The 15,489-nt window shown below is 43.3% G+C and overlaps 1 protein-coding gene across 1 annotated transcript in view; it reads right to left on the reverse strand.

Moving 5' to 3' along the window:
- The window catches only part of FAM98A (family with sequence similarity 98 member A), a 95,109-nt gene that overhangs the window by 16,978 nt on the left and 62,642 nt on the right, over positions 1-15,489 (reverse strand). The window contains exons 6-7 of the mRNA XM_077486438.1: positions 11,921-12,037; positions 330-497 (exon numbers count right to left, since the gene is read on the reverse strand). Of these exons, the coding sequence (XP_077342564.1) occupies positions 330-497; positions 11,921-12,037 (285 nt within the window). The remainder of the gene's footprint in view (positions 1-329; positions 498-11,920; positions 12,038-15,489) is intronic.

A 15,489-nucleotide genomic window follows, 5' to 3' on the forward strand; every position in this document is an offset into this window, starting at 1 on the left:
TAGACTTGGGAAGGGTAAATAATTTTTCCGAGCAAGAAATAAGGGAAGAAGTTTTCACCAGGACAGGAAGATGCAGGCGGTAAAAACTCAACATCCGTCTGCCTCTATAAATAAGAGTTGTTTTGTAGCAGTTTGTGTCCTTACTGGATTGGTACCCCATCACTTCTTGTCCCAAAAGACAGTAATGGGAAATATTCCCAATGGGGTCACAGAATACAGTAAAAACGAGACAGTGGTTCCATCTCTTCCGCACTGGCCAAAACTGCAATAAGGTTTGCTTGGTGATGGAGCATTTAAACCCATAAAGTGTTTACCAAAAGGTAACTAACCTTATTTATAGCACAAGCAGTCTTCTCCCGGATCGATCCACTGCTAGTCCTCAAAATTTTTGAAAGATCATGCCGCGCTGCCAGAAGATGAGCAACAGAAATGGAGCTTTTGCTTAATAAGGATGCTCGCTTTGGCTGGTAAACCTTGCCAAGTTTGTCAGACTGACTCTGTTCAAAATAAAAAATACAGACATTACAAAACAATCCTTCTGCTTGTGTTTTCTGTAGCATTCTTTAATCTCTTGTTCCTCTGCACTACTCACTTAATGCAACCTCTTTTCTACAACTTGATATTTTCACTTCACCAAATGCGGGAGGCCGTGCTTTGAGGTCTGTCATGATACACCAAGCCCCTTAAAGAATTAAACACTCTTCTGTCTATTACTTACCCTGACCAGCTTTTGAAGCATTGCGCCCTTTGCTTCCATTGTCCTGGTCCCACAATTGCTGTAGCACCAAAGCTCTGGCCTGTGACGTCTCCCCTTTGTGAAGCCCGAGTGCAGTATGAAGCACAGCCAGAAGGGGGAGTGAAAAGTGACAAATAGAATATTAACCCTTTCATGCCTAAGCCTTATTCTGACATTTGTTGCTTACAAGTTATTTTTGTTTTAGTAGAGACCCTAGAGAATAAAATGGCAATCATTGCAATATTTTACAAATGGTATTTGCGCAGTGCTCTTTCAAACGCAATTTTTGGGGAAAAAAATACACTTTAGGAATAAAAAACAAACACAAAACAGTAAAGTTTTTTTAAAGACTTAAATAGTAATTAGTACCAATATGAATTATTTGTTTTTCTTTTTACAGGGTATGGCTATCCATGCTTAACTACTTCTTGCCCAGCCTATTAGTCTTGCCCCAGTAGATGGACTTTTGTCCGAAACATGTCGGGTTGCTACCCCATTATACTTTCGTTACCACGCTTTTTTTTTTTTTTATGTGATCACTTTATGTACCCATCATGATTGGTGACTGTACATTTTTATCAAATTTTTAATGAAAACATGTCTTTATTTGGATTCATGCACTATATGGAGGCCCTTTTTTTCTATTTTTTCCATGGTTTCATAACTCTGACTGGATGCTATTGGGAGTACAGCAGATCGTTCCAGCTGGTGATCACCTTTGCATGCAGGCACGTTCACCTGCCAGGATTTCAGGTGCCAGCTGTGTTTCGAGATGTGGCCAAGGTATACCATCACACCATTTCCCAGTTAAGATCCACTGGAGTGGACGACTCAAAGGCTCATTTGACCCACTGCTATACAGCGTGTGTCCACCATCTGTGGTAAGCATATTCAATCTGTTTGTTGTCACACCCACATGGTTTCATTTATCATCACTTCTGAAGAAGCGTCACCTCTATTTTCCTTGTAATATGATCATATAACATCTGAGGGAGGAGCTTCCAGCTACAGTGATTCCTTTTTTACACAGACTGTCCTTGTTTAATTTCTTTTCAAAGACTTTTTTTTTTTCTTGGCTATATTGTAGCAGTATTTGTCACATATTGACCTTCAGGCCGGGTTCACACTATAGCGATGCGGGAACGCCGCAAATCCGCGGCGTTTACCCGCATCGCACACCTCCCGCCGGCAGTTCACACTGCCCTATGCGGACGGCTGGGAGTGTCAATGTTATGTTAATGACACCCCCAGATCCGTCGGCATATCGCAGTGCGATCTGCCGACTCGTACAGGAATCGGATCGCATGGTGTGAACCCCCATGCGATCCGATTCTGTTGCGGACCCAAAAAAGGGTCCCGTGCGAGTTTGCTGCGGGGGCGCTGCGAATTCAGCCATACTATCTGTATGGCTGAACTCGCATCGCTACGGAGATCGGATGTGATTTGCTGTGCGAATCACATCCGGATCTCCCCCCGCAGCGGTGTGAACCGGGCCTTACAGATAATTTTTTTGGCTGGTTTGTGTGCAAAGATTGTCTTATTTGGTCACATCACAGCAGTATTTGTTTTATATTGATACACTTTTTTGCAGACTTCTATGTTACTGGTTCACATTAATCAGCAGACACCTGTGTGTTCCTTATCCCTGGGGTATTGCTCCAGGAATTTCCTTTAGAAGTATTTGTATGCTTGCTGTGCTCTTGTATACTGCTGGTAGTCACTAATTTAGCACGCATCCCATTATTTTTCTTTTTATAGCGCTGCATTTTATATTTTTCATTTTATTTCACAATCCACTATATTGTTGATGCTAGCTGCTGATTTATTGTTTGCTCACATTTATTAGTAGCGCACATTAGTAGCGCAACTTTTTTCCACATATATAGTCAAACGACGGCCGGGCGGGACTTTTGTTGATCTGGGAGGACGTCATATGATGTCCACCCGGATCAGGCCATGCTGCAGCGCGATCTGTCAATGGCTGTGTCAATTGGACACAGCAGATGACTGATCAGTGTACCTGCCTGCTGCTGTGTGACCACTGTAACCACAGTAAGTGATGCGACTCGCGCATGCGCAGTAGGGAACCGGGAAATGAAGCTGCAAGGCTCCACTTCCTGATTCCCACAACCAAGATGGTGGCGGCAGCACCCGAGAGACGATCGAGAGATCGGCTTCGGGTGCCGACATCGCGGGCGCGCTGGGCGGGTAAGTGCCATTATTTTAAAAGTCAGCAGCTGCAGTATTTGTAGCTGCTGGCTTTAAAAAATTCACTGGTATAAACAATCATGTATAAATAAAAATCTGATCACTTCTCCAGAGTAGCACCAGTGTTACTATGGTAACACTGTATTGCTCTGGTCAGTGAGGAAAAAAAAAAAAAAAAGAGATTTTTTATTTATTTTTTTAACATACTGTCACCAGTCAGTGTCCCTGATGACCGCCACCCCCCTTATATGAGAATGCTGTACTGCACTGGTGACATTATGAAAAAAAAAAACAGGTTCCATTGATGCACCTGGGGACAAAGGACCTGGCCCTGCGAAAGGAGATCCTCCCGGAGTGGTAGGAACCATGGAGGTTCTACTGCTAATTGTTTGAGGACCACCTTTTGGGCCAATGCAGTGCCACCAAGATCAGAGAGGTGTTCTCCGTTTGAAATTTTCTCAGCACTGCCGGTAGCAAGACTGGCGGCAGGAAGGCATAGCATTTTTGAAACGCCAGCTGTGTTAGAGCATCCACCCCTAGTGCGTCTTACCACCTGCTTAAGGAGAAGAAATAGGGTTTTTTTGCGTTGTCCTTTGATACAAACTGCACCTCCGGGGGTCCCCATCTTCCGGATAAAAGATTGAAGACCTCTTGGTTGAGGACCCAATCGCCCTCTCAGCTGTTTTCTGCTGAGAAAGTCTGCCGCCACATTTGTTTCCCCTTTTAGATAAACCAATAGGGACAGTGCGTTGGTCTTGGTCCAGTTCAGGACTTCTGTTGCCAGGGTCAACAGGATTCCCCTCCTCGTGCCACCTTGCTTGTTTACATATGCGACCAAGGAGTTGTCTGAGCGCAGTTGAATGTGGTGACCTTTAATTCCCTCCCGAAGGCCGAGTGCCAACCCGATGGCTTTCAGTTCCTTCAAATTGGACAACCCTTTGAGCTCCTAGTCCCTCCAGATGCCTTATGCCAGTAGGTTTCCTAAGTACGCTTCTCAAGCTTTTGCCACTTGCGTCTGTGGTCACCACCCTGGAGACCGGGCTGAGCCACAGACGACACTGCGACAGGTTTACCATTTCCCTCCACCGCCATAGGGATCTTTTTACCCGAGGCGGAATATATACTAAGGTGTCTAATGACTCCTGGCTGTGGTCCCATATTTTTAGGACAAAGGTTTGAAAGAGATGAAAATGTAGCCCTGCCTACTGAACTGCTGGGATAGTTGACGTTAACAGACCCAGAGTTGACATTAGTGACCTTATAGAGACCCGCTGGTTGTTCTGGAGAGAGGCCACTGCCTTGTCCAATTTCTGTAATTTTTCTGCCGGGAGAAAAACCCTCAACCGAGTGGAGTCTAGAAGGTGCCCCAGGTAGGTAATGACCTGAGATGGAATCAAACCAGACTTTTCCAGGTTTAGCAGCCACCCCAGACCTCTCAAGATCCTCTGTCAGTTCCAGATTTCTGGTTAACTGTTCTGGAGATGCTGCGAGGAGGAGCAGGTCATCCAGATATGCAATTATTGAGACTCCTTTGAGCCGCAGAAAGGCCATGGCTTCTGCCATGACCTTCGTGAAGATTCAGGGCGATGAGAATAGGACTAATGGAAGCACCTGAAACTGTAGATGGATTGTTTCTCCTATGTACACCGCTAGACAGACATTTCTGGAATGCTTCTGCTATAGGTACATGGACGTAGGCATCCTTGAGGTCTAACAATGCCATGTAGCAATTCTGGGGTAACAAAGTTCTGACCGTAAAGATCTATTCCATAAGGAACCTCTTGTAGGATATGGACTGGTTCAGGGGCTTTAAGTTCAGGATCAGCCTGCATTTTCCTGAGGGTTTTTGTACTACAAAAATGTGAGTAAAAACCCCCCACCTTCCTCCCCCTTTGGAACCCTATGTACTAAGTTTTGGTCCTCCAATTCTTTTGATGCCCCCAACAAGGCCTCGGCCTTCTCCACACACCTGGAAAGGTGTGCGACAAGGAGTATTCGTGGGGTGGTCTGGTAAATTACAGGAGGTACCCACTCCTTACAATGATCAAGATAGATTGACTGGAGGAGACTGCCTCCCACTGTGGAAGGGAGGCCCCCAGTCTTCCTCCCACCGTGTTTGGAACATCTGACATTTTTGGGGATGTTCAGGAAGGCGAAAAATCACGCCCCCTCTGCTCTGGCCCCCAAGCTTTCTTTCCCCCTCAGGCTTAGGGACCCCTCTGTTTCTGTGGAAGAAACCCTTTCTTTGTTTTAACTGGGGGTTTGCGTTTAACCGTGAAGTATTTATTTTTGTCCGCTGTGTGGTCACCGCTTCCAGTACTGGGTCGAAAAGCAAATCTCCCGTCAATGGGATACCACACAGCTTAACTTTAGAGGCACCATCGCCCTGCCAAGTTTTTAGCCACAGAGCTATTCTGGCTGAGTTGGCGAGGGCTGCAGTTCTGGCAGACATGCGGACGGACTCTGGATGCATGTGCTATATATGCCACTCCTAGCAGAACAGTAGGAAAAGATGACAATATTGTTTCCTTGACAGTTCCCATTTCAATATGAGCCTGAATTTGGGAAAGCCAATGCTTCAGGTTACGGGCCACTACTGTGACAGCCATTTCCAGTTTCAGATTTCCTATGGTTGATTACCAGGTTTGCTTTAAGAGGGAATCCATTCTTTTATCCATAGTATCTGCTAGAGCTCCCATATCTAGGGCAGATCTATATGTCTGGAGACCGGGAGAAATCAGCGACCAGTTTGGGGTTTTTATTCCAGATGGATGATGGGTCTTCTGAAAAACGAAAACCTTTTCAAAGATCTAGGAGGGAAAAAAGGTTTCTGTTAAGGATCATGACACTTTTTTTATTGCGTCCACCAGGACATCATTCTCCGTTATCCTATGTCCCTGTACATCTGGTCATGGAGTGTCAGGGGTTTCTTGTCTGCCTGAATACCAAGGGTGGTGTAAATTGCCCCCAAGAGGTCCCCTACCTCTTCCAGGGAAAGCTTATATAGTGAAGGTTTCCTGGACTCCCCCTCCCGGTCCTACACCTTCGATTCTTCCTGGGAACCTGAGGTCTCACTATCCGGCCCCTCCCCAGTCTCCTCTCTGGAGGCCCTAGGAACTCCTTACACTGTGGCAAGGGCGGCCGGCTGGGAAGGTGCAGAGCTTTGTGCTTGTGCAGGGGTTGTAATTTATGGTGCAGGTGAAGGATTTGTAGGAAGCTGAAGCCCTTCAAACAAGGATTTAAATGACTGAAAAGGTGGAGGAAAGCTCCTTCACTGAAGCCGCTAATCCCGATTCCTGTTCTGATGCCCTCTAATGCATCTATACAGTCTTTGCATAATACTTTTGTCCAAGATTCCCCTACAAGAGGTGCACTCTCTCAGAGCATGTGACTATTTTGAGTTATCAGTAGCTTTCTGAAATACATGTAAGAACATCACCTTTCACCCCCCCAATACAGGTTATAACCCTGAGGAGTGCTGCAGGACCTGAGCCTCCCCCCTGCCGACAACCCAGAGGGACCCCCCACTACTAGGAGCCATCCGGGGAGGGGGAAATCCTAGATAAAAGAAGACCCTTCCCCAAAGTACCCTTACCTTTGAATGGCTGGAGATAGCATCGCTGTGCGCTGTCTGGGCATCCACTTCAGACATGGCCGCGCTGGTCATTGCTGTGGAGTCTCACGCTGCCTGTGCCACGTTCCAGACTCCTCTCCAGTCTGCGCCTGGCCCACTATCAGCACCACAATCTGGAACCGGAAGTCGCGGGTCAAAGGGAAACATCTGCCCTCCACCAGAAATGACGTCACTCTGCCACCTGGTTCCATTGTAGCCTGCACCTGTGTACAGGGAGAGCGGAGCTGCCTCTCTGCTGCATCTCTGTGAAGGCGATGGCAGGCCCCCTGGATCTTCCGCCCACACTCTGCGAAGATGGGGTGGCGGACTGTGCGGTCAGGTACGTACCCCAAGTTCCCTTGAAACCCTCCCGGCCTCCCCTACAGGACTTCAAAGCCACAGTCTCCCTGACTGTTTAGCATGGTTCCTAACAGTGTCTCCCCATCGGAGGAAAAACAAACTGAAGTCCAGCAGGGGAAAGTGGAATTTTATTGGCTGGCGCAGTGTTTCCTAGGAAGAGGAGGAGCCAAGGTCTCATTGTGGCTGTCCTGAAAGACAGTGAGGGAAAAACCACAGTTAAAGCATAATGTTTCCTCCTCCTCCAAACACGGCGAGTTGAGTTGATGCCAAAGAGCTTGATTTTGGTCTCATCTGACCACAACACTTTCACCTAGTTAGCCTCTGAATCATTCAGATGTTCATTCGTAAACTTCATCCGGGCCTGTACATGCGCTTTAAGCAGGGGGGCCTTGTTGGCGCTGCAGTATTTTAGTCCTTCACGGTGTGTTACCAATTGTTTTCTTGGTGACTATGGTCCCAGCTGCCTTGTGATCATTGACTAGATTCTCTCGTGTCGTTTTGGACTGATACCTCACTGTTCTTATGATCATTGAAACTCCATGGAGGTGAGATCTTGCATGGAGCCCCAGAGTGAGGAGGATGGACACCAGCTGTTGTCACCCTCTCACCAAGCTGCTTGCTGATAGTCTTGTAGCCCATTCCAGCCTTGTGTAAGTCTACAGTCTTGTCCGCGACATCCTTAGATCTTTGGTCTTAACCATGGTGGAGAGATTGTTATCTGATTTATATATATATATATATTATATATAAATAAATATTATATATATATATATATATATATATAAATAAATATATATATATATATATATATATATATATATATATATATATATATATATATATATATATATATATAGCAAACATAAAATGAGTACACCCCAACAGATTTGTCAGAAAACCTTTATTTTCCTCTCAGAATCAACATTTTCTATGGGACACTGTACTACAAAATACTCCCACAAATACAGGCCATTGATTGTAACCAAGATTTGTAAATTTGCACACAAAAAATTTAATTTTTCCTAACAAATTCATTCAAAACCATGCTGCTAAAATGAATACACCCCAATAAAAAAGTCTTAGGAGCTCAGCTAAATTTTAGACGACAAAATCCTAATTAACAAGAATTCGACTACAGGCGAGTCTAATTATTCAAACAGGTATCCAGCAGACAGTTGATTATAAAAGGGTTTTCCCTAAAGAAAACCCCTTCCCATTTCATGCTGTCACATGGAAGAGAAATGTCACGAGGCCTGAGAAAGAAAACTTCTTTACACAAGAAAGGTGAAGATCAGCAAAGCTTTACTCATTAGTCACAATACTGTAACAAGAGAGATACAAAAATTTTAACAAAGATGGAACTGCAACCATCTCACAGAGACATCCAGGCTGTCCATGGAAGTAAACACCTTGACAGGAGTGTCTTCTGATAAAAAACAAAACACTGCAGTTAGCTAAAGTAATCTGGGGGGGGGGGGGGGGGGGTTCCCATTACACAATACGGCATACACTGCAGAGGAATGGCATGCATGGTGGTCGTGCACAAAGGAAGCCTCTCCTAAAGCCCATGCACAAAGAAGACTGCCTAGAATTTGCCGGGGCCCATGTTGAAAAAGAAGAAGACTACTGGGACTCTGTACTCTGGAGTGATGAAACCAACATTTTTGGGAACTGATGGCTATATATTATATATAATATATATATATTATTAACCTTACTTTCATGTAATGAGCTAAACAAACGTTCTATAAAACTCTAAATTTTGGAAATGATTCTCGTGTTCATTGAGATATTGATTCTCTTCTACAGACTAAATACACAGATTTGGGTTATTTTCACCAAAAATGTAGAACATTTTGGCCTAAATTTATGGAGAAAGATTAATTTCAAAATTTTAGAACCGAAACAAAAGTTTTTTTAATTTTTTTTTTTTTTTTTTTGCAAAAAATAAAAAATCCAGTGGTGCTTAAATGCAACCCAGCAAAAAAAAAAAAAAAAGCTCTATCTGTCTGAGAAACAAAATGTCATATGCGTACAGTGTTGCATGACTGCGCATTTGTCAAAGTGTGACAGCACTGAAAGCTGAAAATTGGCCTGGGCAGGAAGGGGGTAAAAGTGCCCAGTATTCAAGTAGTTGGACACCTATTCCCATCCACACTCCCCTGGCAGGTAGAGGACTCCTTCTACCCCAGTAATGCTACCCCTGAGCAGATATTTTAATCATCATGCAACCGGCATCTTTACTGGGATGGGGTGCATCAACTCAGGACTAGCCTCTCTGACACTTTTTCCTGTATTCTAACTGTATCCCAGCTACCTACCTCTGGGTCCTGAACCTTAATTCCTCTGCTCTCTTCTCTGCTGCCACTGTTGGCCGGGGGGGCACTGATGCAGGCTATGTGCACCCTGCTTGGAGATTATCTCTCAACACCCAGATCTCTCAGTCTGCATTTCGCACAGGTGATAAGATATCTGTGACACTGATATTTTTTTAAGAAAGTATACCCTGCCAGTATAGTGTAATTTATGGTTGGTTGTTGCCGTTATCCCACTGGTGGCATGTTCCTGGTTTCCAGTGCCATGAGCTGTCACACTGTATATTAGGCATCTAGCTATAAACATCAATATAATGTGTTCTACTCTTTTTTGGCATCCTACTCCCCAAGAAGCTTGTTGTGAAACACATGAAGAGGGGCCTTATCCACAATGGGAGCAATCCTTAGCACTATGGCCATACATCAGGGCAGCACAGTGGTGTAGTGGTTAGCACTCTCACCTAGCAGTAAGAAGGGTCTCTGGTTCAAATCCCAACCACGACACTACCTGCCTGGAGTTTGCATGTTCTCTACCTGTGCCTGCGTGGGTTTCCTCCGGGTAATCCGGATTCCTCCCACAATCCAAAGACATGCAGGTAGGTTAATTGGCTTCTGTCCAAAATTGTACCTAGTATATGAATGGGGACCTTGGATTGTGGGCTCTTTGAGGGTAGGGACCTATGTGAGTGTGCAATGTACAGGGGCAATTGTAGACACTCACTCAGGTTGAACTGGATGGACTGGTGTCTTTATTCAACCTAACTATGTAACTATGAAACATTTAAAAACCACACTTTATAATGAAGTATTACATTGTAGCAATGCACGGCTGTTGCAGTTAGGCCCCATAAGGGTTCTTGAAATGCTCAAACTAGGACTATGCACTTTTGTTGAGAGGTTACACCATGAAAGTCCCATATCTACCCCTTTGTTTTCAGTATATTTAATCATTTTCATAGACACGTTTTTCTTTTCTACACAGAGAAATGCTAGACCTTTGTAGTGTTGTCCACCCACTGGGGTCTCTCCTTATTTACTGTGTACCAAAAGGCATATTTTTGCTATTACATTTGTATAGGGCTTATTGTAAACTGAAGTAAAATTTCTACTTTCAGCCAAGGAAAAAAATAAATACAGCATTGCCCTCTAGTGGCCTGAGCTTGGACAGTTTTCTAAGCAATACAAGGCGTAAACCTAAAAGGTTTGTTATAAGTAGGGAATTAAAGTCGTAGTAAACCACAGCTTTAAAAAACAAAATATACCCTGCAAGCAATGGCCTAATGTGCTAGTATACACCAGGCTTCTGGGAGCCCTCGGCTACAGAACAGAGCTCTGAAGGTCCGGCGCGGTATACTGGATCTTCAGAGCGCAAGCGACATCACTAGCTGCATCCAAAGTGAATACTCCCTAAACACTGCAAGTTTAGGAGATATTCACTGTGCCTATAATAAGGCTTCCCTGTAGGTACGAGATCAGGAGATTTACTACCGCTTTAATGAGGCTACCGTACTAACTTCCAGATGTCACTTTTAGCACAAGTTAAAAATGCTAAATAATCTGGCTAGTTACTACTTAATTTCAATGTAGACATTAATTCTTGGGAACAAAAACCTGAATAAAATGATAATGGGCTTTAAAACAAGACATTCATTGACTTCGTATGTACATAAAAAGTCACTGACAAATCTTACATTTGATAAAACTTGATTATTTTTACTAAAGAGAATTTCAAACATGTCCAATATAGAGAATTTCAGTTACTACCAGTATTTACCCATAAACATGGTTGTACTTTTATAGCAAGCCATTACGTACATGGATTTTAACCCTACTGAAATCAATCCTACTGAGATCAACACAAGACTACAGTAAACCAAAACCTCGCTGCTAGGAGTTACTTCATCGGGCACACTAACTGCTTTTTGCACAACTCACATTTACTTTAAAGCGTAGCTCCACTTTTGTTGAGAACAAAAAAACATTCCCTTCTGGGTTATCTATGTACATTGCAAGTATTAGAACAACCTTTGTTGCAGATTTCCACCTTTTGTTAATTTTGAAGAAATCCTTGTATGTTCCTCTGTGCGGAGTGAGTCTAATGGGAGTGGTTTCATAATTATCTCTCAGGTGTGCACCTGCAGAGCACTAATGAGTAAATCTGCTGGGCCTGCATCCCTTAAAACCTGTTCCTACAGGGAGTATCTCACCAAAAATTACATTTTTGTTGCAGGGGGTGCCTGAAATATGACTTGCATCTTAGGCAGACTTTTGGGAAAATTGGTGAGCCAATCACACAAGCAGGAAATTATGTTTCTGGGTGGTGGTCAGTACACACAGTGTGCAGAACAAATCCAGGTAACCATATTGCATTTACAGAAAATTACAGCAGCTGCAGATTGGAAAGGTAATTTTTCATAACATTCAATTACAATAGGACGTGTGGCAATTGTATACACTATATTTATTTTTTTACTACTTTTTTTTCCCTTCATGAAAGTGCAATTACCCTATAACTGAAATTTAGAACATCACTTCACATGGGCAAGTCTAACCAAGTGAGATGGTGCAGAAAGCATAACTGCAGTGGATAGTGGTATAAACTGCAACACTCCACAACTTGTAGGAACACGGTTTCACTAGAACGCTAACACAGGCTTGCTTGATTTATATTTAAAACAATAGGCTTACCTTTGCTCGGTCTGACCAACCAAATGACTGTATAGTTACATCCAAACGTTTAATCAACATTTTTCTCCGGACTTCATATTCATTACTTATGGCTTGGTTAATTGCTTCTATTTTCTCCTACAAAAAAGAAAAATACCTTTGTAATCGAATACCAAGTTTAACAGGCGTTGAAATTTAAAGCAGCTTTTAGGCTGGGTTCACACTGAAATCGAATGCGGCTCACAGCAGGGGTCTGGTGCGTCCGATTCTCCATGTCAGGGACGAATCAGTCCTGAATTTTTGCCTGAATTCAGACCTGAAAGAGCCAAAAACACACAGGACCCCTGTGTAATCCACTCCCGATTTCACTGCTTTATGCTTGCTCCTCATACTGTCCCTCAGCTGAATTGCTTGACTTCAGGTATGTGCCTATCTGGACCTATGGAGTCCTGCCAGAGTCTCCACCTCATGTACACTCCTGTTTTGAACCACAGGCTTACGTATAGCCAATCTCAGTGCCTTATACGCAGGCAGCGCCAGAGATACCAAACCAAAAGCTCAGGAACTGATGTCAATCACTGATGAGGAGAGGCATGGCTTTGGTTGTGTGCATGCATGTGGGGCACTGGGAGCGGCTGTACACAAAGCTTGTAATCAAAATGGAGGCACCTACATATGTCAAGCAGGGCAGCCAGGTGGCAGTATACAGAAAAGATTAAAAAAAAAAAGAAAAAAAAAAAAACACACAACTGAATAATTTTGTCCAGAGACAAGATCATAGCGGCTACCATACATTTGCTTGTTTGCCTATAAACCGAACGGATATGTCCCACAATGACAGAATATTGCACTGCAGAGGTCTGGGACAAAATTGGGCAAAGAAAACCTCTTTGAGGCTACCATTGGCTCCAAAACACTCATGCAGAAGCAAAGAGACTGATGACTTCTGAACCAAGTACTGTAAACTTGAGATTGAGATTAAGGAAGGAGCAATTCCCATGAGAAGGCACAGATACATAAAAGTGATGAATCTGTTCTAGTGATGACTCCTGAAGCATTCAAGATTTACCCAAATCGCTGCCATCTCTGGACAATCAGAGATGCATTGTCTGACAGAGCCTCAAAGCCTTGTCTGACAGAGCTGATGGTTACCTCAAAAAGAGGATGTCTATGTAATACACAATTGAGATATGCATAATAGGGCCAACGCTAGAGCCAGCAGCTTGGTGGACACGCTAGGTGCAGAAGATAGGCTTAAGTACAGGGCTACAAGCCAGTAATGTAGTAGTAGTCTCACCAGAAAGCGTAAAAGGCATTGGTGGGCACACGTTAGTAAGCATCTTTGAAATCCACAGAAGCCAGGTTTCCCTGATGAGGAAAAGCAATGATCTGGTGGATTAAATCTGGAATTTTTGGACCTGAATGTAAATATTTATCTCCTTAATTCCGCTGCCGTTTTTTTTTTTTTTTACCTGTGTCACTGGTGGGGATTCCTACGATGTCTTTGCAGTCACAATCGGCATCTTTTTAAGCCCCGGCGTGACGATTTCATTGCTAAGGAAAACTTAAAAAAGCAGTCCGGCGGTTTCCATTTTCACTGTACTTTCCGCTCGGATGGGTGAGTCTGTCCTGGCTAACCATTTACACGCATTAAATTCTCATTAATTTATTTTTATTTATATGGTTAGTATATTATATATTTTTTATTCTATTCCATAGGAATTTTTGGGTCGCATCAGCTCCTGATGAGTGGGGAGACACCCACGAAACGCGTCAAGCTTTTGAATTGATGTCCCAGTTATACTTTATACGGAACTATATTTCATTTTATTATGAAATTTACCTTTTTAACTATATACTAAAAATTTATTTTTACATCTAGTAGATGCATATCTATTATGTGGATGTACTTGCTGATGTCGTGTTTGCTGTCATAGGCACTACCATGCCATATTACCCAATTAATTTATTCATTACTATTATGTGCTGCTATATGTGAATACTATATATCATGTTTCTACTACATTTACGCCTATATACTTTATGAATTTGATCTTTATTATTTTTTATGATCTGTTACTGAACAATCAATAATGAAAAATAAAAAAAATTTGATACATGGTTAAAACTTGCCTCCATTATCCAAGTGCTTCATTTTAAAGTCCCAAACTTCCTTTATTATGTACCGTTTACCGGGATGGAGGCACATACTTGTGCTTCATTTAAAGTCCCAAAATTCCCCCCCTTGTTCCATTTTCACTGTGGGCGTTTGAAGCCCACAGGCATTTACTTCCTGGATGCGATGACGCTGAGCTCCCAGCATCCACCGCTCCATCTCGCACATGCTCAATGAGTGTCCTCTTTGTTTTCCTTCCTCTTGCCTTGTGTGCTATAGTGGTAATGGCAGATAGAGCTGCCTGCCCACTTTCAAAATGGCAATTTCGGACACGCCCTCGTCACGTGACCGGCGTCCTTCTTCCGAAATCTCACGAAATTTCGGCATTACTGTGTCCCCCACGGATTCCTGGGAAATGGCAAAAAAAGTTCCCAGGGACCATTGCGAAACCGATAAACACGCCTACTCCCACGGGAGGAGAGCCCGGAAGTCGGCATAAACATTAAAAATAAAAGATAAATACTGCATATTATTTTATTTCAATGGTCATAACTGCATCTATGTTCCAAAGCCATTTGAATAAGATGAACTTGCAATTTTCTGTACAAAACCGCTTTAAGGTAAAAGATGGGACAAGTGGCCCCGTTGGGTTTAGGAACAATGCTGAAGTAAAACCCCTGAAATCATTCTGCTGCAAGAACTATGGCAAGGATGCATTGATCCAGAAAACCCAAAAGAGTCTGATAAAGATATGTTAGTCAGAGCACGGAGACACAGGTAACTTGGAAGTGAGCAAACAATGAGGTGTAAGGAAGCAAAATGTGAGGCTTGGGACACTACCTTCTATCCAAGCATCTGCAAAGGTCAACAGACATCCCTCCACTATAGAAAGTAAAGGCACACTTTCATACAGAGAAAGGCTCGTCTGGGGATTTGTAAAACTTGAAACAGCAGAATTTACACTTCTTAGAGTGGGGAGAGTTAGAAATTTGGAGTCTGTTACTTGGGCTTCTTACCAGTAGCATCACCGATACCATCAAAAACTCATCCAAAGAGGCACTGCCCTCGAAGGCTATGTGGATCAAACACTTCTTACAAGAGAACTCTGTAGTCTAGCACGTTACCGAAACATGCAACAGGAGGAGCATGCGAGAAATAGGACAGGAAGCTTACTATGAAAACTGTAAACTGTCACAAATTCAACTCTGCAGCCATTAGTTCCACATGTTCAACGAGCAAATGATGAACAACAGTGTTGGTTAGAGCCATTTTGAAAAGTATTTTGACCAGTCAGACAAGGTTTGACAAAGTATGGAAATAGATGAAGCAACGGATCTGATCTAAAGAGGAGCTCTGGAAGGAGCTTCCGACCACTTATCATTTAGGTCCTTAAAAGCAGGTGCATCCTCCACTGGTATGGTATTCAAATTGGTAAAGCGAGACATGACCCAATCCTTGGTGGTAACAAACCACT

The sequence above is a fragment of the Lithobates pipiens genome, unplaced genomic scaffold (assembly GCF_037356315.1).
Source record: "Lithobates pipiens isolate NorthernLeopardFrog02 unplaced genomic scaffold, aLitPip1_a1.2 Scaffold_18, whole genome shotgun sequence".
NCBI lineage: Eukaryota > Metazoa > Chordata > Amphibia > Anura > Ranidae > Lithobates > Lithobates pipiens.